At 41.2% G+C, this 27328-nt stretch overlaps 1 protein-coding gene across 1 annotated transcript in view; it reads left to right on the forward strand.

Moving 5' to 3' along the window:
- Positions 1-320: 320 nt before the first annotated feature.
- LOC117515275 (zinc finger C3H1 domain-containing protein-like) overlaps positions 321-27328 on the forward strand; it is an 88027-nt gene continuing 61019 nt past the window's right edge. The window contains 9 exon segments of the mRNA XM_034175760.1: positions 321-994; positions 3330-3749; positions 13631-13827; positions 16175-16619; positions 16897-17108; positions 18522-18645; positions 18798-18889; positions 19034-19225; positions 20635-20793. Coding sequence (XP_034031651.1) covers positions 448-994; positions 3330-3749; positions 13631-13827; positions 16175-16619; positions 16897-17108; positions 18522-18645; positions 18798-18889; positions 19034-19225; positions 20635-20793 — 2388 coding nt within the window. The 5' untranslated portion in view covers positions 321-447.

Raw genomic sequence — 27328 nt, forward strand, 5'->3', positions numbered from 1 at the left:
ACTATTATATATATATATATATATATATATATATATATATATATATATATATATATATATATATATATATATATATATATATATATATATATATAATGGAAAATGGGTGAGTTTGGTAATTTTGTGCTTTGCTGTTGATTTGTTTGTAATAAAAACATAGCAAATTAATTTTTTATTAAGTGAATTTTGCAGTATATTAACTTTACACTTACAGCTCGTATTTTATTTTATTTTTTGAAGAATGTGAGAAAAAAAAATGACTTGTATCGATTTTATCCTTATATGGTGTGTTTGTTCCGGTCTCGTTTGTTATCGCGTTAGCACTTTGCCCAAACGCGACAGGAAAGTGTATCACTTTTGTAATCGGCAGAACCACATTATGACTTTACTCGGGTACAGTAGCATAAATTTAAATTCTCCAGCGGACCGCTAAGGGTTCACTCAGCTATGGATTCAAAAACACTCACTCTCTCTCCGAAAGAAGAAGGGGAGCTCGAAGACGGAGAAATCTGCGACGATGAGCCGGAGGAGAGAGCTTCGGTGGCGGTGGGAAGTGGTCGGAGGCCCGGCGGCGGCGGCCCTCCTCCGCGGGCACGGAAGCCTCACCAACATTCACACAACATGCTGCCACTCATGGCGGTTCAGACGCACGACTTTCGCCGTCGGCTGCCTTACAATGTCGGCCCTCACGGACACGACCCTTTTGGCCCGGGCCACCGGCCGCAGTGCGGGCCTAGCGGGCCCGAGCGGCCTCCCGCTCCGCCTCCTGTCCCTCCGCCGCTGCCGGGGCTCGGTCCTCTCTGCGAGAACAGCCCGAGGTCCAGCTTCTGGGAGCGAAGTCACGGCGCCCTGGGCAGGTTTCGCCACCGAGCCATGCCCAATGTCGGACGCGGGGGATGGAACCGAGGAAACTGGGGCGATGGAAACGCCAGAGCTCTTCCCGGTCGTTACGGGCCCGGAGAGAGCCACATCATGGACTCTCCACCGAGAAAACGTATCCTTACCGCAGCACTTAATTACTGTTACATTTCAGTTTAATGACAATGCACCGGGCTGTAAACACGTGCCCAGATAAGGTCTGTGTTTTAACCTAACTGATTGCCAGTTAATTTATTTATTTTTTCCTTTGAGAATTAGAGAAGCACTCTGTGCACACCTCAGCCAAGGCTACACAGTCCTTAAATGTTGAACTGGGATTATTGTTTTTAGAGACTGGCCTTTCAGGGATCCATCATCTCCTGCCCACTAGGGGTGGTTCCGGTCTCACGTACCAGTACCAGATTTGTATATTTGCTGCCTGCACGTGTGCAAAAACTGGAAGTTTGTTCTGTACTGATTTTGCCCTTTGTGTGTGGAAAGGAGAGCTTGTTTCAAAAATAACTTGTTCATATGATTTAAACCTTGTCCAGACACAGTATTGCTGAATGAGTCCAGGGAAGTAATATCATTAAGAGATAAGATCAGAATTTATTCACATTAAACCTGATTTCGCTCTACACAGGAAACGACAAACTTCCTGTTTTTCGCACATGTCCAGATAGCGAATATACAAATATGGTAAGGGGTAATCTGTGACACCGGTTTGACTCGTTGTTTGTAAATAACAAAAATGTCATCGCCGTTCATCGTAAAGGAACCATAAACCAGCATTAAGTGCAGTCACAGAAAAATTTAAGTTAGTGTGTGTGTGTGTGTGTGTGTGTGTGTGTGTGTGTGTGTGTGTGTATATATGTATATGTATATCCCCCCCCCCCCAGGTTACATACCATTAATATTCCCATTCAGTAGGTCCTTAACTGTGAGGAAACAATAGATTCCCTTACAACCTCATTTTAGCATGTGATGGAACCACTCAATAAGTGCAAAGGTTTTTGGGACTCTGAAGTCATCTATCGATAGAATATCTTATTCCTTTCAAAGTGGTCATCCAGACATCACTGTATTGATGCCAAATTCTATATGAAGAGTTCATATGCAAAACCGAGTATCTCCAAAACCATAAATTTTTAGTTGACGCCAACACTTGGCTGTCAAGGAGACCATCAGTGTGCAAAATATGAAAGAATTTGAACAAACTGTTTTCATGTTATAGATGAAAGTCTGTGCATTTCTGCATAGGGTTTCCTTTAAATCTCCATTTGGAAAAAAAAAGCACTTACTGGGTTTTGCATCTGAACTCTTCATATGTACATACCATGTTAGGTCTGTACTTGTGCCATATGTTATATATGTGACTAAAGATATATGGTTAGGTTTTAGGTTGGCTTTAGGGTTTCTCCATTAGTACGTGTGGTGATGTCTGTTCCAGACTGTGAGATGCTGTGTTGTGAGAGGTAGAATGTCAGCCATCTGTGCTAGCAGCCCCAAGTTAGAGTCCCAATCATGTTAAATTTTTTTTTGCCTTCAAGTATTAAGCGACTGCAGTGTAGTTAAAATGATAGATAATTACAAATATTTTGGAACTACGGAAAGTGTTTAAGGATTGTCATTTTGGCCCTACATACAGATAGAAAACATATTTAAAAAAAAGTGTTTCAACCATTATAATCACCTAACCAGTCAGAAGTGCTAGAAATTTGTATAAATACAATTATTACATTAATACATACAGATATTTACTGCCTATTCCTTTTTCTTGTACAACTTGTCTAACAGCCTTAGAGTTGAGTCTTTCCACATCACTTTTATTCCACATGATTCCACTGTCTTCTAGCTGTGACCATGTTTCCAATGCGAGTTAGGGCAGCACAGTCACATTTTAAATTTGCGCGTTTATGTGCAGCCGACACTCATAAATATAAAAAAAAAAAATCAACTCAGCATCAACTGAGATTATAATCCACATATCTCAGAACACTGTGCAGCAAGTTGCAGCATGTGAGCTGCAGCGTGATGCTGACAGCAGTCATGTGACCATTTCCCTGTGTGACTGCATTACTGTAGCAACTGATGTGGATAAGGGTTAAATAGCTTGCTGCAGGGACACAAATCTGATCTTGTCATTTGCTCATTATGTATAATATGAACAGTTAATCAGTGAGATCAGGTATGCAGTCAGTCCTGCTTGAACTTGCAGTTTGAACAAAGCCCTAAGACAGTTAAGTGCCTCAAACTTGAGTTATTTGGGTCATTATGTGGGTTGTGCAATTATTTACAACTATGTGTCTGTGATCACATATTCCCTACGGTCATTAAATGGGTCTTGAGTGACCAGGAGTGCACTTTGTGTTGATGTTTAATTTACGGATGTTCTGTTTGCTTGTGAAAAAAAAATAATTTTATATGTTCAGAGCCTCGGCCCTTCAGTTTTTCTTAACATTTTACCTCAGCAAAGCAATTAGGAAGAAATCAAGCAAGAAAACCGCTTTACGTTGCTGCCAAATCAGAAAGCAGTGTTGACGAGACCTTCGAGGACTTGCTGTCAAAGTATAAGCAGATTCAGCTCGAGCTGGAATGCATCCGCAAAGAAGAAAGCATGGTTCTGGAGCCGAAAGGTTCCTCTGTGACTGATGAGCCATGTGAGAATGCCGCCAGTATTTCTGAAAGCAGTACAGTAACCGAAACAGTAGCTGACCAGATACCAGTAGCCGCAGAGGAAATACCTGAACTGGACATGGCCCAGAAGAAAGTTTTCCTGGCTTTCAACATCAAACCGCTTCGTCAGAAACTCCTCACGCCCAGTGATTTGGATGAAATGACGATCACCTGTGTTGAGCAAGATAAGAGTGGTGATGGCGACAGTAAGGATGGTGAGTTGGAACTACATAAACTTTGTTGGGTGTTTTTACTCCTGAATACAGGCCACAATAGCGTAGCTGATATGACTGTATTCATCACATTAGTATTTAATAGAGAGTATGCACATGACATGGTCAAACCCGGAAGGCAGCAGTGTACTGCCATGCTGGATGGTAAACAAAGCGACAGCTAACCGCGTTTGCTCATCCATAATCTCTGTTGTCGGTTCTCACAGTGTGGACGATGGGACAGCCCACACTGTGACAACATGAACCAGAAATAGAAAAACATCAAGAATCAAACTGTTTTAGATTGACGGAGCTCTGTGAGGTAGTTTTATTAACTACCGTTAAAGCTGTACCAGCGGCGTTGTCACATGTCACAATGTGGACGACGAGACAGTCCACATGTGACAACTTGAACCAAACCATTTTAGAATCAAAGCATAATGAGTCAAACCGTTTCAGATTGTTTTAAGTCTGTGGTAGCTCTGGTTGTATTAAAGATCATTAAAGCCGAACCATCGGTGTTGTTGGATCTCACAATATGGATGATGGGACAGTCCACATGTGACATCATGAATCAGCTTTAGACCGTTTTAAACCTATTTGTGCTGAGGCTGTTTAATGATCGTTAAAGCCAAACCACTGTTTTGTGAATTAACATAACTAAACGCACAAACTCTCGCATTTGTGGTAAAACAATGACAATCATTAAAGCAAGTTACTTTTGTATGAAAAGTAATTGATGTACTTTTAAGTGCATGTCTCGCTAACGAGGAGGAGGAGTGGGAGAAGCAACTTAAAGTAACCAGTGCACTGTGGATGCGCCAATAGATTGATATTCCTTGCTGCTATTTAAAAACAAACAAAAAAATTAAAACAAAATGGTACACAAAGCAGCTCAACTTTGCTATGATGAGATGATCTTGTTCACGGACCCCGCAACAAAGTATGTGCATACCTGGCAAGATAGTTATAGATGTTCATTTACTGGATATTAGAGATGGATTTGCTTGCCAGCAGCCCCTAAAACATAGGCAATAATAATAATAATAACCTTTATTTAAATGGATTCAGCCAGATTTAGCCAGATAAAAAGCCCATTGAGATTGTATCCTATTTTACAAGGGTGACCTGGCCAAGAAAGGCACCAACACACATCATAACAGGCAGGTTAACACTTTTTTCCACTCAACATGAGGTATACCTGTCTCAGGGTGTGGTTTCATGATGTCAGTGTGTATCCTCTATGGAAGTGGATGTCTAAAAGTGGAATGTGTGGGGGGTGGAACAATTAGAGGTGTTTCAGGTATTTTTCACTTTACATTTTCAAACATCCAGTCTGGATAAAACCCATGATGGAATCATATTTTGCCTTTTGAAAATTCATTAAAAGTATTTCTGTGAAAAATGCAGTTCCAGCAAACCTGTTGAAATGATGTATTTCCAAATTTTTTTAACCAAAGCAATGCCATGGGGCTGTTTGTGTTTCGTAATGATTCACTGTGTTCTGGCTAACCTGATTTCTGAGGGCGCTGCAACCTGCCCTCCGCCTCTGTCAGGTCCGTTGCCCTAACTGGACCTGGTACTTAAACTGCCTGAGATCGTATCCTGCAAAACACAGTTTCTCAAAGCACAATCACATAAAAAGAGACAACATTAGACAGAGATCTCTTTTGTGAGCTTTGCACAAAGGGGAGAAGCTTCGGAGAGAGCGTACAAACCTAAGACCAACCTTGCTTTTCCTGCTCCTCTCCACCGCCCCTCCGGCGCTCTGCTCTTTTATTAGAAAAGAAAAAAAAATCATAAACAATACAACATAGCATCAGGGTACATTGTGTTTGGGGAAGGGAGGGGTGAACGGTTGCTTGTGAGTTACGGTTTCCTGTGAAACATGCTTGTTTCTTTCACCAAAAGAAGGGAGTAAGCTGTTAAGTTTCGATGTGAACAGAGTCCTGAGTTCATCACTGTGGCTGAGCAATCATTTAGCTTAAGTGCAGCATATATGAATGGGTACATAATTATTATGATTAAATGAGTAAATGAAGTATAAAAGAATATAATTCAGACAGTAATAAATGTAGAATCCTTTAACAAGTCAGCTAAGACACATATTCTTTCAGTCTTGTGGCTGGTTTCACTCCCATATCACACAGATAACAGATAGTTGAAACAGTTCATTTCACAAGAAACAGAAACTTAACTCAGACTACTACTACATTATTACATTGAATATCATGTAAGCAGGCAATGATTAATTAAATAAATGATAACTCAGAAAATCTCCATCAGCCTCCCATGCCCTGCCCTCCTGCGTTCATGCCTCCTGCTCTCCTGATCGATAAACATACTCGCCTATTTGTTGAAATGTGGACCTGTAGGAAAACAAACTCCTGTATGAATCATTTTTCCATTTACATTTTAACTTGTAAAGAACAGATTTGATAATTCCAATATTCCAGATTTAAATCTTGACCACAGTAAGGTTCATTGACTGCTTGGATCTATGGCTCTACCCTGTCCCACTGCTATCCAAAAAGTGACTTTGTCAATATCTGACCGGATATTGGTTTGGTTCAGGCCTGTGCATCTACAAAGCACAGTGCTCTCTGCTGAACATGTGTACAGCGCTACGTACTTGCTCAATCCAATGACACAGTTTCTAAGTTTCAAGTTTATTTGTCACATGTATGTGACACAGAGTGCAAATAAGGGAGCAGCTGGAGGAGCTTTAATAAATCATCAGTTTAACAGTGATCTGGAAGGGAAAAGAAGCCAAGGAGACATGGTCCCCATTTTGTGGAAATACAGTATAATGGGACAATTTGATTTACAATTGCATTACAGTTGTCAGATATTGTGAAAGCAATGCTCTAGCATTAATTTGGAAACAAAATGTTGTATTTAGCCTTAATATTATATATGTATGAATACAATTGTTTATTTATCAGTGCCCGAGGCATATTTGCTTCCGTGGCAAAGCTTGCAACCTTGTTGAGTCTGTGTAATTATTCTCGGGTTTTAGTTTCTTTTTAGAAGTAGTGGTGCCACAATACACGTATTTATATTGAATCGGACGGTACATACACGGCGGTTCAGTGCACAGAAACCATGATATGAGGCTGCAGAGTAGGATTATAGACGTACGTATTTGTTCCCACAAGTCACAGACATTTGATTTTATCTGACAAGGCTGCCCCTTCAGTTTCATGATGTGTGCAGGAAGGTGGGGTCCTTCTTTCCCCAGCCTGCTTTGTTTAAGTTGAACAGAGGAAAACAGCCAGTAACTGGAATGTTTGACCCAGGATCTTTGGAAGCATTAATGAAATTAATTTCCCCTTTTCTTCAGAAAGTTTAACCAAAAACAGAGATGAGAATTCTCTGCAGATCTGTGGATTTCTGACTTTTTCTGGATTTCTGGGCCATTTCTGAGATCATTGTAAATCCGTTGAGAAAAATTGGGGTGGGGATGGGTGCACCGTACTTATTAAACCTTTCCTCATATGCACAGAGCTGCATTGCTAAAACGTGAGATGTCATTGGTTACATTTCTACAACAGCAAACTTTCAGCCAATCAAAATCTTTAAGTCACTGAAAGTACCTGGATGTGGACACTTTGATTTTTTTTTTTGCAAGTTTGTGCTGTCGAGCTGCGTCTGTACCATGGCCAACCAAGAGAGAGGACAAAGACCGCATTAAAGACACCGATAGTGGTATTAAAAAATAGTTTTAAGTGGACATGTTTGGAGCAGGAGGTGGACGTTTACGGGACAAAGGCAAGAATGTGTGAATTCGTCTGCAAAGTTGAACTCCCAGGTAAAGCTCTCTGCACGTTATGTTCGTATTTCATCAACAAAACCTTGGAAGAAGACTACAAGACGAAGAAACATGTCATTAAATTAATATTAAATGGACTAATCTGCCCGGGTCAGAGCGTGGAAGGGGCACAGCGAGCCTCAAAGCCCCACAGCACGTGTACCAGTAAGGGGGAGTGCTGAGCTTCTGACACCGGTCAGCGACTGAAAATCCAGTGTTCAGGCGCATGTCCAATAATTCTATTCATGCAGTTAAAATGTTAATCACTGAAATTTTGAAAGGTGGTGCAGGTATTTATACTGTGTACATACTGAAGTGAAATTCAGGGTTGCAAAACCAGCGTTTGTATACAGATTTTCATCAAAAATTTGTTTCCATGTTCCATTTATTTCATCATATAAAACCGCTAACTTAAAAAAAAAAAAAAAAAAAAAAAAAAAATATATATATATATATATATATATATATATATATATATATATATATAAAAAGTATTTTATGGCATAATTTTGACAGGAAACGTGCTCTTTCTCAAAACATGACTGTAGAGAACAACGAAACAAACAAACCCTTCTTATTCTTTTGTGACGTGTAAAGCCGCGGTCCCACCGAATAATGAAGGATGAAGAAGGAGCCACGCACCCTGGTTTTTTTTTTTTTGTGTGTGTGTTTCGTGAGCTATCGTGGCAGTATAGTGGCTCTTAGAGGCATTATCTTCAGTTAACGAGGCTCCTCTCTGAGCGTGGCGCTAATTTCAAGATGTTCAAAATTTAGCAACAACAGCGTGGCGCAGTTTGTGTTCGAGTTACTGCGACGGCTTAGAGGCATTTGCGTGGTGCTTACGAGTCTGCAAAAAGTCCATTATCCGTGCGCCTGGCACCTTCGCAGGACCTGAGAGGCTATTTTTGGAACAGCTCTCCTCTTGCGCACACAATTCCACCTGCTCTGTGTGCTGGACTCTATATAAAATAATTATTTAGTAGTGGATTAATCATTTTCTGCCAAACCTTGGATGTTGAAAACACTTCTAATCACTTCTAGAATCAGAGGACTGTTTCATCTGGACACTTTCTTTCCTCTTTCCTGCTCCATGTGGAATGTATTTTGAACAGCTTAAGGTAATTATTTTTAATGTGTTTTTTTTATAGCTTGATAAAACAGTTCCTAGCTATAAAAGTATGTCTGTATGTTGGTGTCTGTTGTATGTAAAAGTATGTTGATTTAATATCTTAATGGATCACATGACCTCCGCTGTGTGTGCGCACTGAGGCAAGACCTGAGAGGCTATTTTTGGAGTGGCTCTCTTGCGCACACAATTCCACCTGCTCTGTGCACTGGACTCTATATAAAATAATTATTTTGTAGCGGATTAATCATTTTCTGTCAAACCTTGGATGCTGAAAACACCCCTAATCACTTCTGGAATTAATGGATCACAGAAGCTCCGCTGTGTGTGCACTGAGGCAGTGACTCATCATCACGCTTCAAACGAGCATTTAGGCAGAACGCCAGCTCACAAAAGAGTGATAATTCAGTCAATATTGGACGAACACAAAGTTAAAATTTGGGTGACTGCGTGAAAGTGGATGTGTAAAGTTTAAAGCCATGGAAGATAATAACTCCAGTGGAGCAGCTAAGAGCAGGAGCTGTGTGGCAACACAGGTGGAGAGCGCGCAAAAGACCGATTTTGAAGACATAACACAAAGTTAAATGTTGTATCATGATAACTTGTAAGCTGCAGAAGAAATAAAGAAATATATACTAAAAATTATCCACAGGTGTATATAATAAAACAGCCACCTCATTCTATATGCAGAACGGCACCGTGCACAAAAGAGCACTTTTGCAGAAATAAACGGACGAACACACAGTCAAAAGTGGAATCATGTTGTAAAAATGACTGTTTAAAGCCAGGGAAAAAATAAAACCAGCAAGCTGCGGATGGAAAGGAAGCCACTTAGAGCACAGAGGCGGCTGTCCATGAAAGGACAACAGCAGCGTGCACGCAAAAGAGCGATTTTGCAGAAATAAATGGACAAACATAAAGTTTTGTGTGTTTAAAGCTGCAGAAGAAAAGCCAGAGAGCCGCAGAGCCAGTGAGGAGCACAGAGGCGGCTCTCCAGGAACCCGTGTTTCGGGTCTAGCTGGTCTGGTGCATTACAGGTGGACAGCAGCCTGGCGCACAGCGCACAACTGCGGAACTGTGCTGGAGTGTCTATTTTTGGACTGCGTTTAAAAAAAAAAAAAAAAAAAAAGACATCTTTAAATGCTACTGTGAATTGAAAACCCACACTTTGAAGGGACTAGGTGTGGGAGGGCTGGAGGTTTGGACCAAATTCATGCCTAAATGTGCGCCAACATGGCATTATCATGGCGCTATCATGGGACTACGTGGCTTAGTGTGGCTGATGCGAGCCATTCGAGGCTGTAATGACAGGTCGGTCGTGGCTCACTAGAGGCTGCTACGCGGCACATGCGGGGTACAGAGAGGCACATAGTGGCACCTTCATAGTGGATACGTGATAGATCAAAACGTGGGTCATTCTTCGAATAATCACCCCACACCTATGCTCTCTTCTGAGTCAAGTTACAGTCCAGTCGGAATTAATAATTTCAAAGCGAATCGCTGTTTTAAATCAAATGACACCTCTTTCCAAATGTTGTAATACAAACAACAAACCAAAACATTTTTTTTTTCTCACAAAATGAGACATCGTCCGTGTTTTATGAATTACATCCTGATGAGCAGCGCAGCCGGCTGACCTCAGTTCAGAGGCTGTCGGTTTACATTTGTCATTATTATCTGAAAGTAAGTACTTCTGATAAAAACTACAGATTTTGTTTATTTCTATTTATGTCCAGAAAACAAGGATCCAGTGACCAATTTCATATTTATTTACTTTAAGACTCAATAAAATGTTGTTGACAGAGAAAACCTGAAAAGCCTATTTTTACTACACAGAAAATTCACAGGCGGTATCGATTAGGAATTGGATCGATAAGTAGACTCGATGATGGCATCAATATCAATAAAATCTTATCAATACTCATCTCTAAAGTCCTGATGGGAGATGGCATCAAAGGTGGTTGAGAACAACAGGGTTAAGGTCCTGTGGGACTTCAAATTCCAGACAGACAAGCAGCTGCTGGCCAACCAACCCAGGCATAGTGGTGGTTGAGAAGGGAAAGAAAACTGCAGTTGTGATCGACGTGGCAGTTGACAGCAACATCAGAAAGAAGGTTCCAGATTCCAGGCACATCAGAGGACTCTGTCCAGAAGAGTGCAGTCCTAGGAACAGCTAAGATACTGCGTCGAACCTTAAAACTCCCAGGTCTCTGGCAGAGGACCCAAGATTGAGGAACACATATATGCTGGGATGGATATATATATATATATATATATATATATATATATATTCACTGCTACATTTTTTTATGCTCAGCATTGTGAACGCTCTCATTTATTGCCAGAATCCCCCCTCCCCAGTCATTTTTTTTTCTTCAAAGTCCATATGCCTCAGTAAAGCATGTGCACACAAACGGAGGCTGGGCGTATTATGGCCCGTGAGGTGGCAGTTGGTAACAATCATTCATGTACTACTCAGTAGGCAAGCTGCTGTGCCACAGTCTGCCATGCAGAGCATGTTAAGAATCTCAGTTTCCAAATTTTTAATAGTTGTGCTCTTGTCAGGTGGCTGCCAGTAAGATATGACATCCAAATTAATGGATATTTGCCAGTTTTTTTTTTTTGTTTGTTTTTTTCCCCCAAGCATTATTAACACATTTCTGGCCTGGCGGGGGTTTTCCACGTATTACAGAGGTCAGAGGCCAGCTACAACTCCTGGCAAAAATTATGGAATCACCGGCTTCGCAGGATGTTTATTCAGTTGTTTAATTTTGTAGAAAAAAAGCAGATCACAGACATGACACAAAACTAAAGTCATTTCAAATGGCAACTTTCTGGCTTTAAGAAACACTATAAGAAATCAAGAAAAAAAATTGTGGCAGTCAGTAACGCTTACTTTTTTAGACCAAGCAGAGGGAAAAAAATATGGACTCACTCAATTCTGAGGAATAAATTATGGAATCACCCTGTAAATTTTCATCCCCAAAACTAACACCTGCATCAAATCAGATCTGCTCGTTAGTCTGCATCTAAAAAGGAGTGAACACACCTTGGAGAGCTGTTGCACCAAGTGGACTGACATGAATCATGGCTCCACCACGAGAGATGTCAGTTGAAACAAAGGAGAGGATTATCAAACTCTTAAGAGGGTAAATCATCACGCAATGTTGCAAAAGATGTTGGTTGTTCAGTCAGCTGTGTCTAAACTCTGGACCAAGTACAGACAACATGGGAAGGTTGTTAAAGGCAAACATACTGGTAGACCAAGGAAGACATCAAAGTGTCAAGACAGAAAACTTAAAGCAATATGTCTCAAAAATCGAAAATGCACAACAAAACAAATGAACGAATGGGAGGAAACTGGAGTCAACGTCTGTGACTGAACTGTAAGAAACCGCCTAAAGGAAATGGGATTTACATACAGAAAAGCTAAACGAAAGCCATCATTAACACCTAAACAGAAAAAAACAAGGTTACAATGGGCTAAGGAAAAGCAATCGTGGACTGTGGATGACTGGATGAAAGTCATATTCAGTGATGAATCTCGAATCTGCATTGGGCAAGGTGATGATGCTGGAACTTTTGTTTGGTGCCGTTCCAATGAGATTTCTAAAGATGACTGCCTGAAGAGAACATGTAAATTTCCACCGTCATTGATGATATGGGGCTGCATGTCAGGTAAAGGCACTAGGAGATGGCTGTCATTACATCATCAATAAATGCACAAGTTTACGTTGATATTTTGGACACTTTTCTTATCCCATCAATTGAAAGGATGTTTGGGGATGATGAAATCATTTTTCAAGATGATAATGCATCTTGCCATAGAGCAAAAACTGTGAAAACATTCCTTGCAAAAAGACACATAGGGTCAATGTCATGGCCTGCAAATAGTCTGGATCTTAATCCAATTGAAAATCTTGGTGGAAGTTGAAGAAAATGCTCCATGACAAGGCTTCAACCTGCAAAGCTGCTCTGGCAACAGCAATCAGAGAAAGTTGGAGCCAGATTGATGAAGTCCATGCCTCAGAGACTGCAAGCTGTTATAAAAGCCTGAGGTGGTGCAACAAAATACTAGTGATGTGTTGGAGCGTTCTTTTGTTTTTCATGATTCCATAATTTTTTCCTCAGAATTGAGTGATTCCATATTTTTTTTCCCTCTGCTTGGTCTAAAAAAGTAACCGTTACTGACTGCCACAATTTTTTTTTTCCTGATTTCTTATAGTGTTTCTTAAAGCCAGAAAGTTGCCATTTGAAATGACTTTACTTTTGTGTCATGTCTGTGATCTGCTTTTTTTTTTTCTACAAAATTAAACAACTGAATGAACATCCTCCGAGGCTGGTGATTCCATAATTTTTGCCAGGGGTTGTATAGTGTGTGCCTGACTGACTGTAATAATGCTGTAATAATTTTGTCTGTAATAACTTTGCAGCTCACATAGAGGAAACCTTGGTGAGGTAGGGTACACCCATGGTGCAAAAGCTGCAAAACCAGTGGGACATTTTTCAGTTCGTGACATTGCTGCAAGCTGCGTGCCCTTCCCAATGTGTGATTTGAGCTATTGTAAGACCCAAAGTTGTGAATAATTTGGGGAGTGGTTAACCCAGAGATATTCAGTTTACTGCTAGAAATGAGTAAAAAACAACAACAAAAAAATTACTAAAATAATCCAGAGAGTATTTACATTTAAGAAACTGAAATCACAGAATTTGGATATTTCAACACAAACTGAAAAACAAACAAACTTGAAACGTTGAATCAGTTATCAAAATAGTCGAATAATCATTAATTAATTGTTGCGGTACTACATTCCAGTTGTCCATACAAGCTGAAAGCTGTGTTTTGGTTGAGGCTTTTTTTTTTTTTTTTTTTTAACTGTTGTTAAGGAGTGCTCTGTTGGTCTTGCATCATTTTATGGTTTCATTTGCTGTGTTTTGTCCTGCTAGGTGAGACAAAAACGACACAGGAGGGACAGGAGATGGAACAAAAAACCAACACAGAGGTTGGCAACAGTTCAGTGGTAGAGCCATGTGTGTGCTGCAGTGAAGGAACAGAGAAAAGAGGGAAGGGGAAAGCCAAAAAGTTAATTACAGCCTCCAGCGAGTCATCTGGTCACAGCGAGGACTCTGTTTCTGCTGACAAGGTGCGACAGTGGCAGTAACCTTCCCTACTGAAGGTCGGGTTGCAGCTGGAGTAATGACATTAGCAGGCAAAACATAGCATGTCTGTTGCAGAATATTAAAACTAAATATTAAAACTTATGAACAGCGTTCGTAAGAGCACCTCCAACATTGTGTTAGAGCTTCATGTCAGTCCATATCTTGACCAAATTATATTTAGGAGCAGTCATACAAAAAATTAAATTAAAGCGCATTGACCATGACAGAAACTCCATACAAGCTTTACATGTAAAATTGTGGTCAGATATGGAACTGCAGTAATTCTTAAGACTTCCATTGTAACATATCTAAAACTAACTCTTTCCCTTAAATGGTGTACTGGGCTTTATGACTGGCCACACATGGCCCTCAGTCCCCAATTGGTCAGCCCTGGTTTAGCTTTAAAAAAAAAAAAAACTTGGTGACATTTACACAGGTATAAAATACAAAGTAAAAACAGGCTTCATATAGATTAGAATGGTAATCAGTTTGTTTCTGCAGTACTCTGTAGTTTAGCTGTTGTTGCTTTTATCAGATACACATGACTGTTTTTTTTAATTAATTGTTAGCAGGACGTGGTAATGGTAGGAAATATATATTATGCTTATATATTAGGGATGTGACTCGTACAACAACTCACGATTCAATTTGATTCCGATTCTTGGGGTGACGATTTGATTCAGAATCGATTTTCGATTCAAAGAGCTCTGAGAAATAGTTATATTACTTAAAAATGTTTATGTTTAAGAAAATGCAGCTTTACAAGGTTAATCAAGTGATTCTAGATGTAAATTTACTTACCTGCTTTGCTTGTTCAGAGTTGGCTGGCAGTTTAGCGAAGCGTTGGTCAGTCGTCGGCAATTACCGCTGCGCCGCTCCTTTTAGCTCCGGGTCACAGCGTAGCATGTAGGCTTGTGGAGTTGAAGTGTTTCCGAAGTACTTGACTTTCATTTTGCAGATTTTGCACACTGCATAAGTCATGTCAAGCTCCTTCTTACGCAGAAAATAATAAAATCCAAAATGCGCCCAAACATTTGCCTTCAGCAAAGACGGTGCTGGCTGAATTAGCTCTTTGTCCGCCATGCTAAGCTACAGCTCATGAATGTTTGAAGCATGCCGGACCCTCCCCTCGAGGGGACGCTGTAGTATGGAAGCCATTGTCTGACAAACAGTACATGCAGTGAGTAAGTAAGAAAATGTTTTAAAAAATGCTTTTTAAAAATCGATTCTTGGACATTTTGGATTGATTCAGAATCGGAATAAATAAGAATCGTAATGCGGGCGTGAATCGATTTTTCTTTCTCTCTTCCCCTATTATATATGCTTACATCCACTTCAGAGATTGTGCATTGTGTAATTTGGGAGATATTTCATATAGGAAGTGGGTGTCTCCCATGACAAATTCCCCCCACCCCATGCAAAAAAGAAAACTGCAATATATACTGTAATTTTAACATCTTTTGAAATATTAGAATGTAATTGTTTTGATTTCATGATTAATTTTGATGAACCCTGCATTGAACACAACATTCAAGTTTATGATATATAATGCTCCTGACTTGTTAGGACTTGTTTTGAGCAGGGGTGGTGGCCAAGTGGTTAATGCGCTTGGTTTCAGTGCAGAAGGTTCCAGGTTCAAATCCCACTCCTGCCACATTTCTCCATGTAATGTGGAGTTGCGTCAGTAAGGGCATCCGGCGTAAAACCTGTGCCAATTCAACATGCAGATCCACCTTGGATTTGCTGTGGCGACCCCGAGTGCAAACAAGGGATCAGCCGAAGGGACTTACTACTTGGTAGTACTTGTTTTAGAGAAGTCACAAAAGCTACATAAGTACTGATATTATTACAGTGATCATGCAATTACACATGTAATTTCAAGTCACAGCATGGCAAGTTGTAGTAAATCAAGTGTCATGGCCAAGCCAAAAACAAGATCTCATGCTAAAGAATTTGATAAAACCTTTGACAATGGTTTAAGTTTTTAAAGTTTTTGAAGAGCATGGCCTCCTCCTAAGTTCTGTTATTCACACAGTGTGACTGAAATAAAACCTTTGTGAAAGAATTGTGTTCATAAAATTTTTGAAGAGCATGGACAAACTTCACACATAGCGGAATAGCCAGATAATTGAAAATAGACCATACTTTGTTACATTCAAGGGGTGGGGGTTATTTTCAAGATATAAGATTAATTTTGATGCCAAAATGCTGGTATTAACATTGTGAATCATTTCCCAAGTGGATGTAGTGAAATTCTGACATGTGATTTTACCACCTCCTGCTATAATTGTTTGGTTTAAGTTAATAACTCTAAACTTCTGTTGCATTCAGACAGGGGCAAAGGTCGAGGAAGAGGAACTGTCAGAGCTGCAGCTGCGCCTCTTGGCTCTGCAGTCGGCTAGTAAGAAGTGGCAGCAGAAGGAGCAGCAGGTGATGAAGAAGGGTAAGGAACGTATCAGCAAGGGCCCTCAGGAGAAAAGTGCTGGCTCGGGCCCCAGTGCCACTTCTCCTGCTCGACAGAGGGTCACCACCAGGTCTGCCTCCTCTGCTGCAGCTGCTGCTGCTGCTACTGAGTGGAACAGAAACAGGTCCAAACCTCAGGAGAGGGAGCGAGACAGGCCCAAGCTTGGGCCCAAATCTGGAGCAAGGCCTCCAGAGCGAGACAGGGAGAGGCCAAATACTTTGGAAAGGGAACGGTTTAAGCCTGGGAAAAAACCTCCACCGGAGAGGGGTCGAACTCCAGCCAAACCCTATTTGGCCAAGATGATGAACACACGTGAGAAATGTCAGTTCCCTATAACTCACTTGATGAAGTTAGTTTATCTTTTAAAACTAAGATTTAAGCAAGTTTCATATTTTATTGCATTGTCACTTAAAAAAGTGTCTTGTGGGAAATGTGGATGCTGCTGCCCTCCGAAAAACTTGATTTATTTTTTTCCTTCCCAACCGCATCAAAAATATTCTCAAATGTATGTACATTGGTGCCCCAGCACACAAAGCTACACCTGACCACAATTTGGTCTGAAATGTAAGTTTTCTCTCACCTCACGCAGGCTCAGCAGCCAAACAGGCGTTCAGGAAGCAGCAGTTGCGGACTTGGAAGCTACAGCAACAACAGGAGCAGGAGGAGAAGCGACGGCAAGAAGAAGAAGAGCGACGCAAGCGTGAGGAAGAAATTCGCAGGATTCGAGACCTGTCCAACCAGGATGAGCAGTACAACCGATTCATGAAGCTGGTGGGAGGAAAGATGCAAACACTTAGCAAAGTAAGATGGTGCAGACAAATCTGAATGTAGTACTTAATGCTGGCGCTGTGTTGTTTTTCTGAAATGGAATTCATTATTTGAATTCCCTCAGCATTAATTACTGACAAGTAGTGTAACTTGGTGACCAAAAGTGGCATGTGTTACTGGGTGGCTCCTATTCCTAAAGAACATATGACAGAAGTAAATAATGAATGTTTGAGATCAATGGTACAAATAATTAATTCGGTGAAAGATGGAACGTACCGTTCAACTTGGCGAACCACAGCGTAGAAGATGACACTAGAGACCACTGAGTGATAAAACAAATGTGTACATGCATCCCACTATTTGGTTTTGGTTCAGTGGCCTTCAACAAGCTGCACCTTGACCAGGTGCCTTTGGTAGCCATCAACAAGCTTCTGGCTGGAAATTTGACCACATTTCGATCACCTCGTTGATTTTGGAGCAGGAGCTTTCTTGGTCGGTACCCGCTTGTTGATGTAAAGCTTGCTTCACTGTGGACAGTGACGCTGGTGTTCCAGCAGTTTCCACTTCATGGCAGGCCTGAGCCTTGATGGTTCCTGGGTTGTTGCTGAGCATCTGTTCACCTACGTTCCGATTCGTGAGGGGTGGTTTTTGGGAATCAGCTGTGATCTGGCAGCAATGCATTTTTGTGATGTGGGGGGATGACCCCTTCAGCTCTATGAGGTCAAACGTTCTGGCCCTTTTCACTTGAATAAATGTTCTGGGCTCCCCCACTAGTGCGGTCATTTATGGATCGGCGGGTTCTGACATTGTATTGTCAGCGGTTGCATACACATTCTATAAAAGGCACAAATACCAGTATTTCCACATATGGGATTGGTATCTGACAGAACTGCACCTGGGATTGGTCAACTGCATGATGAGATTATTCTTGGACCCCTGCAGTCGTACATATAAACTTGTACATCAGTCTTCTCAGGGTGGCCTGAAAGGTGTTTAACCCTAAATCACAAAAAAGCTTGCTGGCACTACTACCCCTGGGTTTCTTGAGCAGGATTCTGAGACAGTCATTATACACAACCTGAAGTTTGCGCAAGCTCTTCTTATACCTCACCCAAAGGGGGGGGCCATGTACATAGGAGTACAGTAAGCTCTAAACAAGTTCACCTTCACTTCATCAGAGCAGTTGTGAAATTTTCTCACTAACACATTGGCTTTGACATTCAGCAATCTTCTTTGTCTGAGCATGTCAGCATCTTCCTCCATCTTATCATTAACAATGTGACCTAGATATTTTACATTGGTACACATAGACAGGGTTTGACCAGACAAATAGAAACCTGGGAAGTTAAGATGTTGATCTTCCAGTATGCTTGAAATTGCATGAGCTCTGTTTATATGAAGAACAAATAATGTGATTGTCCTATGTGTGGTGGTGTTGTGTTTCAGTGTAGGGATCGAGAACACAGGAAATCAACAGGTAAACAAGGCTTGGACACCTCAGGAAACCTCTACCAGTATGACAACTATGATGAGGTTGCCATGGACACAGACAGTGAGACCAGTTCACCTGGTGAGCGCCAATCAGAAGCTCTGCTGGAACCTTTAATCTATGAATCTGTTACTTCATTGAAGAATGACTGAAATGATGTCTGATCATAAAGTTTGAAGTTAGCACTGTACACTGGTGAAGGTAAACAAAATGCAATCTGTCTTTTGAAACAGTGCTTTCACCACAACACCCCTTTGCTGTAGAGGTTCCAGGGTGTTTCCCTCAGATGCCGCTCTGCATGGTGGATCCTTCTCACTTTGGAATGGTATAGTCCTCACCTAATTTAGCTGCACCACTGTATGTCAGTCCAGTGCCATTACCAGCACAGAAAAGAAGTTATAAAATGTGGAAGAATCAGATGCAAACATAAGCGTGAGAACTAATGTTCTTTCTTGCCTCTTTATTTCAGGATTTTGTTCAGCCCTTTATGCCACACATGGTGTCTGGTCTTCCTCCTCCTCCACCTCCTCTCCCTCCACCACCAGATGAACTGGAGCCACCTCCCAAACCCCCCTTTGCTGATGAAGAGGAGGAGGAGGAGATGCAGCTTAGAGAAACCTGTCTCATGTCCATGGCCAGCAAGAGGGTTTCTGCAACAGAGGTGTGTCTCTGCTGTGCCTCCAGGGGCCTAATCAGTGTTGTGCTCATAAATTGTATGCAAAATATTTATTTAAATGCGTAAGGGGGAATATTTGAAGGAACAAAAAGTTAAAGTTTAAGACCACAGAGAAGGTCATTCCACAGTAGCTTGGACTAATTCATTTTCTATACCTGCTTATTCCAGTTAAGTGTCACGGGGCAGTGTTTATCCTACCAATTAAGTGTGAGTCGGGGAACACCCTGGACAGGTCACCAATCCATTGTCAGACCACATATAGGGAGTCTGCGTTGATCAGCTAAAATAGACTTATTGTGTATTTAAAGTGAAGCAGTGTGCTTGTATTTTTAAAAGCCACGGCCCTGTCTGTATTGCTCTCCACATCACAGAGAAGACAGTGCAAACCCACGGCTGCCCATTGTTGGCTCAGCAGCTAAAGCAAGTCCTCACACGACCATAACCATAACAAGGCTGATATGTATTAATGTTATTAACACAGCTTTGTACATATAGCCACTTCCTGAATCCATTCACACACTGAATAAATATAAAGTCTTAATCTGACCTGTTACATCGCTTCAGTCAGATTCTTCATCACATCCTGACAAGAAGACATTCTTGTTTTGGAAAATGACACCTGGGAAATACTTTAATTCCTTATTTTGGAAATTACTGAACAAAAGCAGTGTTTTTAAAAGAAATCCCCCAGTGTTTGTCTGCTCAGGACGTGATTCTTAGTCTGAACCAGAGAACTCCAGTGCTTTGTCCCATCAGCAAGAAAAATAAGTTATTTTAAAAGTTGAAATATATTCCCGCCAACGTTCAGCCATCTGACATTTCTTTAGCATTCTGCTTGCAATGAAAATAAATCCTACTTGATCCACCAAGAAAAAAAATGAAGCTTAATAATGACCCCAATAAATGGACTTTTTTTTTTTAAAGATGTCCGTCGATGTTTGTCTGCTCCTGGTGTGTTTCTCAGAGTGAAATACAGGACAGTAGTGCTTTGTCCTGCCAACAACAACCAAAACAAAATGCAGGCAGAAGTGAACCTTACCGCGTTTTCTTCTTCTGTCGAGTTTATTGGCGGTTTGCAAACCAGCCTGATGCATTACCACCACCACCTGTTGGGTGGAGAGCATTAATGGAGCTTAATGTTCTCACAGAGTCATTGTAGGCAGAAGCCTTTTCAAAAATGAAATAAATAACTGTATTAACCAGTTACAATTATTTAAGAAACTTATTTTCCGGGAACATAGAGAAGTATAAAGTTTCTGGTTTCATTTTTGTTCCTAACAAAATTACAAAGGTTCTGGTTTTCATTTTTGTTCCTTGAACCGGTTCAAAGCCTTGAATAAAACAGAGTATAAAGGCAGTTTTTTTTTCTTAGTGATGTTTGCTTTCTTCTCAAGGATAAGACCTCCAGTGGTCCTCCATCACCAAGTTTCCAGGCTGTCAGCATTCAGCCGCAACCCAGGGTAAACCTGAGCACTGTCTGCCTCAACACAGTGCCTCAGCCACGGACCAACAAGTTCACCAGAGGGCATCACCTTCCAAGACCGCCGCTCGTGGTAAGAACAGGAGCTCAGTTGTAAAAGATGCATGAATTAAAAAAAAAAAAAGTGTCATTAGCCACATTTGCCTGAGGTAGGTTAGTTAGCTCTGCTCTCTTGAAATAACTGAATTTCTACTAGTAGAGAATCTGTTTAGTCTCTGCAAGATAAACACTGTTTCTTTCTCTTTTTGCTCTGTATGCACCACTCTGCATTTAATCATTAGTGATTGATCTCTGCTCCCCTCCACAGCATGTCTTTTTCCTGGTTCTCTCCCTCAGCACCAACCAGTCCCAGCAGGAGACTGCCCCTCCCTGAGCCTGGTTCTGCTGGAGGTTTCGTCCTGTTAAAAGGGAGTTTTTCCTTCCCACTGTCGCCAAGTCACTGTCGCCAAGTGCTTGCTCACAGGGGGTTGTTTTGACCATTGGGGTTTTTCCGTAATTATTGTATGGCTTTGCCTTACAATATAAAGCACCTTGGGGCAACTGTTTGTTGTGATTTGGCGCTATATAAATAAAATTGACTTGATTTAGATTATACAATTTCATAACACTTAGTTAAAATTTAAAATTTTGATGTTGGGAAGTAACCTCCGCTTTACTACAATACAGAGGGGTTTGGCTTTGATTCCCCCCTTTCTGTCACTTATTGTCTGTTATACCCGTGCCTTCTAATTTTAACCCAGATTCATTCATTCTCTTCCCGCTTATTCCAGTTAAGGGTCACAGGTGACCTGGAGCCTATCTCAGTGGTCAGTGGGTGAGAGGCAGGGTACCACCTGGACGGGACACCAGTCTATGGCAGGACCACATTTAGACAGACAAACACATTCACACACACATCTTTGGTCAGTTTAAAGTTTCCTATTCACCTAAGCTGTACCTAACAAGGGGAGAACATGCAAACTCCATGCACAAAGAACTCTAAAGAATGTGACGCTATGACTTTCTTGCTGTGAGTGCTAACCACTAAGCCACCATGCTGCCACCCAGATTCATGTACTGATAATTAAGTTTTACTGTGAGGCAAGACTTTCTGTTTGTAAGTAATTTGCAGTCTTCAGTTTTTACAAAGCACGCTCATGGGAAGATTGCTAGACTTGAAATACAGCTACATTAGTTGTAAAGAAATTTTAAACTACACAAAGCATCCCCAGTGTCAAAATGGCCAACAGAGAAGAATTGATTCAGAAGAAAACACACAAGTGTGTTTTCGCCGAGTGTGAGGCGTCCGGGATGAAAATCAGCACCTCCAAATCCGAGGCCATGGTTCTCAACCGGAAAAAGGTGCTTTGCCTTCTTCAGGTCGGTGGCGTGTCCTTGCCTCAAGTGAAGGAGTTTAAGTATCTCGGGGTCTTGTTCACGAGTGAGGGACAGATGGAGCGTGAGATTGATAGACGGATCGGTGCAGCGTCTGCAGTGATGCGGTCGCTGTATCGGACCGTCGTGGTGAAGAGAGAGCTGAGTAGGGGGGCAAAGCTCTCGATTTACCGATCGATCTACGTTCTGATCCTCACCTATGGTCATGAGATTTGGCTCATGACCGAAAGAACGAGATCGCGGGTACAAGCGGCCGAGATGAGTTTCCTCCGCAGGGTGGCTGGGCGCTCTCTTAGAAATAGGGTGAGGAGCTCGGTCACTCGGGAGGAGCTCGGAGTCCAGCCGCTGCTCCTCCAAGTCGAAAGGAGTCAGTTGAGGTGGCTCGGGCATCTTTTTCGGATTCTCCCTGGACGCCTCGCTGGAGAGGTGTTCCGGGCACGTCCCATTGGGAGGAGGCCAGGAAGACGCAGGACACGCTGGAAGGATTACATCTCTCGGCTGGCTTGTGAACGCCTTGGGGTTCCCCTGGAGGAGCTGGGGGAGGTGTGTGTGGATCGGGAGGTCTAGGCGGCTTTGCTTGAGCTGCTGCCCCCGCGACCCGACTCCGGATAAAGCGGAAGAAAATGGATGGATGGATGGAAAACACACGACTGAATGACATGAGCTTTTACTGGAACAAATGTGGTTTGAATCACAAGGATGAAATTGACTGCTGTCGTATGCAGAGGACAAGTGACCAGGGCGCCGCCAGGGATTTTGGGCCCCATGAAAAGAAATCTTACTGGGCCCTGGAAAATTTTCATACTGTGCTACATAAAACTATGCATTTTAATGATATTTTTGACTATCATTTCCATATTTGTAAAAAGAAAAACATGATTTGGCAGTTATTTGGTAGGGAAAGCACAAAAAATACAATGAAATCCATTTAGGTTGAATTATTTGCTACAAGACTGACACTCTAGACTGTCAAAAATACATATGAGGCTGATTGTTGGTATTTAATCGTCTGATTTCCAGAAAATGGAAACATTTCTCTGATTGGATTGAGAGCAGTCACCCAGTCTGCACGCACAAGAAATGTTCTCTGTTCCTACTGCACAGCAGGGGGATGAGAGTCCCAAACTACTGCCCAAACATTATATTTCCGTGACAGTTGATGCTTTTTAAACCATCAAAATCATTCTGAAAGAAATAGACTATAGTCTTTCTGTTTCAGAATGATTTTTTTTTTAATTCTTTAATGTTTTTTTTTTTCTCCATAATAATTGATTAATTCAACACACAGCTGCTCACCTCCTTCCTGAAGGGGTTCCTGGGATTGTTCAGGTGGGCTGACAGATGTGCTGCTGCTCCTGACGTGTGTTTGGAACAAACGTCATTTTTTTTTTTGAGCAGAGCAGCTTGCTAAAAATTTGCCTGCATTGATTATTTAACTAAAACAACAGTGAAATGTACAACCCCTGGCAAAAATTATGGAATCACCGGCCTCGGAGAATGTTCATTCAGTTGTTTAATTTTGTAGAAAAAAAGCAGATCACAGACATGACACAAAACTAAAGTCATTTCAAATGGCAACTTTCTGGCTTCAAGAAACACTATAAAAAAATCAGGAAAAAAATTGTGGCAGTCAGTAACGGTTACTTTTTTAGACCAAGCAGAGGGAAAAAATTATGGACTCACTCAATTGTGAGGAATAAATTATGGACTCACCCTGTAAATTTTCATCCCCAAAACTAACACCTGCATCAAATCAGATCTGCTCGTTAGTCTGCATCTAAAAAGGAGTGATCACACCTTGGAGAGCTGTTGCACCAAGTGGACTGACATGAGTCATGGCTCCAACACAAGAGATGTCAGTTGAAACAAAGGAGAGGATTATCAAACTCTTAAAAGAGGGTAAATCATCATGCAATGTTGCAAAAGATGTTGGTTGTTCACAGTCAGCTGTGTCTAAACTCTGGACCAAATATAAACAACATGGGAAGGTTGTTAAAGGCAAACATATTGGTAGACCAAGGAAGACATCAAAGCGTCAAGACAGAAAACTTAAAGCAATATGTCTCAAAAATTGAAAATGCACAACAAAACAAATGAGGAATGAATGGGAGGAAACTGGAGTCAACGTCTGTGTCCGAACTGTAAGAAACCGCCTAAAGGAAATGGGATTTACATACAGAAAAGCTAAACGAAAGCCATCATTAACACCTAAACAGAAAAAAACAAGGTTACAATGGGCTAAGGAAAAGCAATCGTGGACTGTGGATGACAGGATGAAAGTCATATTCAGTGATGAATCTCGAATCTGCATTGGGCAAGGTGATGATGCTGGAACTTTTGTTTGGTGCCGTTCCAATGAGATTTCTAAAGATGACTGCCTGAAGAGAACATGTCAATTTCCACAGTCATTGATGATATGGGGCTGCATGTCAGGTAAAGGCACTAGGAGATGGCTGTCATTACATCATCAATAAATGCACAAGTTTGCGTTGATATTTTGGACACTTTTCTTATGGTCGTTACTGTGAGTTTCTCTGTGAATTTTCGGACCTTTTGTCTGACTTGATAAGATAATTATAGTGGGCGATTTTAACATCCACACAGATGCTGAGAATGACAGCCTCAACACTGCATTTAATCTATTGTTAGACTCGATTGGCTTTGCTCAAAATGTAAATGAGTCCACCCACCACTTTAATTATACCTTAGATCTTGTTCTGACTTTTGGTATGGAAATTGAAGACTTAACAGTATTCCCTGAAAACCCCTTTTTGTCTGATCATTTCTTAACATTTACATTTACTCTGATGGACTACCCAGCAGTGGGGAATAAGTTTCATTACAGTATAAGTCTTTCAGAAAGCGCTGTAACTAGGTTTATGGATATGATTCCTTCTTTATGTTCTTCAATGCCACATACCAACACAGGGCAGAGTAGCTACCTAAACTCTGTGAGATAGATTATCTTGTCAATAGTTTTATATCCTCTTTGAGGACAACTTTGAATGCTGTAGCTCCTCTGAAAAAGAGAGCCTTAAATCAGAAGTGCCTGACTCCGTGGTATAACTCACAAACTCGCGGCTTAAAGCAGATAACCCGTAGGTTGGAGAGGAAATGGTGTCTCACTAATTCAGAAGATCTTCACTTAGCCTGGAAAAAGAGTCTGTTGCTCTATAAAAAAGCCCTCCGTAAAGCTATGACATCTTAATACTCATCACTAATTGAAGAAAATAAGAACAACCCCAGGTTTCTTTTCAGCACCATATTGGCTGGGTTGTGATTTGGCGCTATATAAATAAAATTGATTTGATTTGATGTTTGGGGATGATGAAATCATTTTTCAAGATGATAATGCATCTTGCTATAGAGCAAAAACTGTGAAAACATTCCTTGCAAAAAGATACATAGGGTCAATGTCATGGCCTGCAAATAGTCCGGATCTTAATCCAATTGAAAATCTTTGGTGGAAGTTGAAGAAAATGGTCCATGACAAGGCTCCAACCTGCAAAGCTGATCTGGCAACAGCAATCAGAGAAAGATGGAGCCAGATTGATGAAGACTACTGTTTGTCACTCATTAATTCCATGCCTCAGAGACTGCAAGCTGTTATAAAAGCCAGAGGTGGTGCAACAAAATACTAGTGATGTGTTGGAGCGTTCTTTTGTTTTTCATGATTCCATAATTTTTTTCCTCAGAATTGAGTGAATCCATATTTTTTTCCCTCTGCTTGGTCTAAAAAAAGTAATCGTTACTTACTGCCACAATTATTTTTCCTGATTTTGTTATAGTGTTTCTTAAAGCCAGAAAGTTGCCATTTGAAATGACTTTAGTTTTGTGTCATGTCTGTGATCTGTTTTTTTTTTTTTTTCTTCTACAAAATTAAACAACTGAATGAACATCCTCCGAGGCTGGTGATTCCATAATTTTTGCCAGGGGTTGTATAAATCCAGAGTTTTCTCCAGCAAAGTGAGCTAACATGAGGAGAAAAGTGAGCTAGCTTATAAACTATGGACAAAGTTGGGAACAGACAACAGGCTAACATTCCATCATGGACTCGCCTTGCCTATGGAAGAACTGGGTGATATCAATCAATCAATCAATCAATTTTTTTTATATCGCGCCAAATCACAACAAACAGTTGCCCCAAGGTGCTTTATATTGTAAGGCAAGGCCATACAATAATTATGTAAAACCCCAACGGTCAAAACGACCCCCTGTGAGCAAGCACTTGGCTACAGTGGGAAGGAAAAACTCCCTTTTAACAGAAAGAAACCTCCAGCAGAACCAGGCTCAGGGAGGGGCAGTCTTCTGCTGGGACTGGTTGGGGCTGAGGGAGAGAACCGGGAAAAAGACATGCTGTGGAGGGGAGCAGAGATCGATCACTAATGATTAAATGCAGAGTGGTGCATACAGAGCAAAAAGAGAAAGAAACAGTGCATCATGGGAACCCCCCAGCAGTCTACGTCTATAGCAGCATAACTAAGGGATGGTTCAGGGTCACCTGATCCAGCCCTAACTATAAGCTTTAGCAAAAAGGAAAGTTTTAAGCCTAATCTTAAAAGTAGAGAGGGTGTCTGTCTCCCTGATCTGAATTGGGAGCTGGTTCCACAGGAGAGGAGCCTGAAAGCTGAAGGCTCTGCCTCCCATTCTACTCTTACAAACCCTAGGAACTACAAGTAAGCCTGCAGTCTGAGAGCGAAGCGCTCTATTGGGGTGATATGGTACTACGAGGTCCCTAAGATAAGATGGGACCTGATTATTCAAAACCTTATAAGTAAGAAGAAGAATTTTAAATTCTATTCTAGAATTAACAGGAAGCCAATGAAGAGAGGCCAATATGGGTGAGATATGCTCTCTCCTTCTAGTCCCTGTCAGTACTCTAGCTGCAGCATTTTGAATTAACTGAAGGCTTTTTAGGGAACTTTTAGGACAACCTGATAATAATGAATTACAATAGTCCAGCCTAGAGGAAATAAATGCATGAATTAGTTTTTCAGCATCACTCTGAGACAAGACCTTTCTGATTTTAGAGATATTGCGTAAATGCAAAAAAGCAGTCCTACATATTTGTTTAATATGCGCATTGAATGACATATCCTGATCAAAAATGACTCCAAGATTTCTCACAGTATTACTAGAGGTCAGGGTAATGCCATCCAGAGTAAGGATCTGGTTAGACACCATGTTTCTAAGATTTGTGGGGCCAAGTACAATAACTTCAGTTTTATCTGAGT

The sequence above is a fragment of the Thalassophryne amazonica genome, chromosome 8 (genome assembly GCF_902500255.1).
Source record: "Thalassophryne amazonica chromosome 8, fThaAma1.1, whole genome shotgun sequence".
NCBI lineage: Eukaryota > Metazoa > Chordata > Actinopteri > Batrachoidiformes > Batrachoididae > Thalassophryne > Thalassophryne amazonica.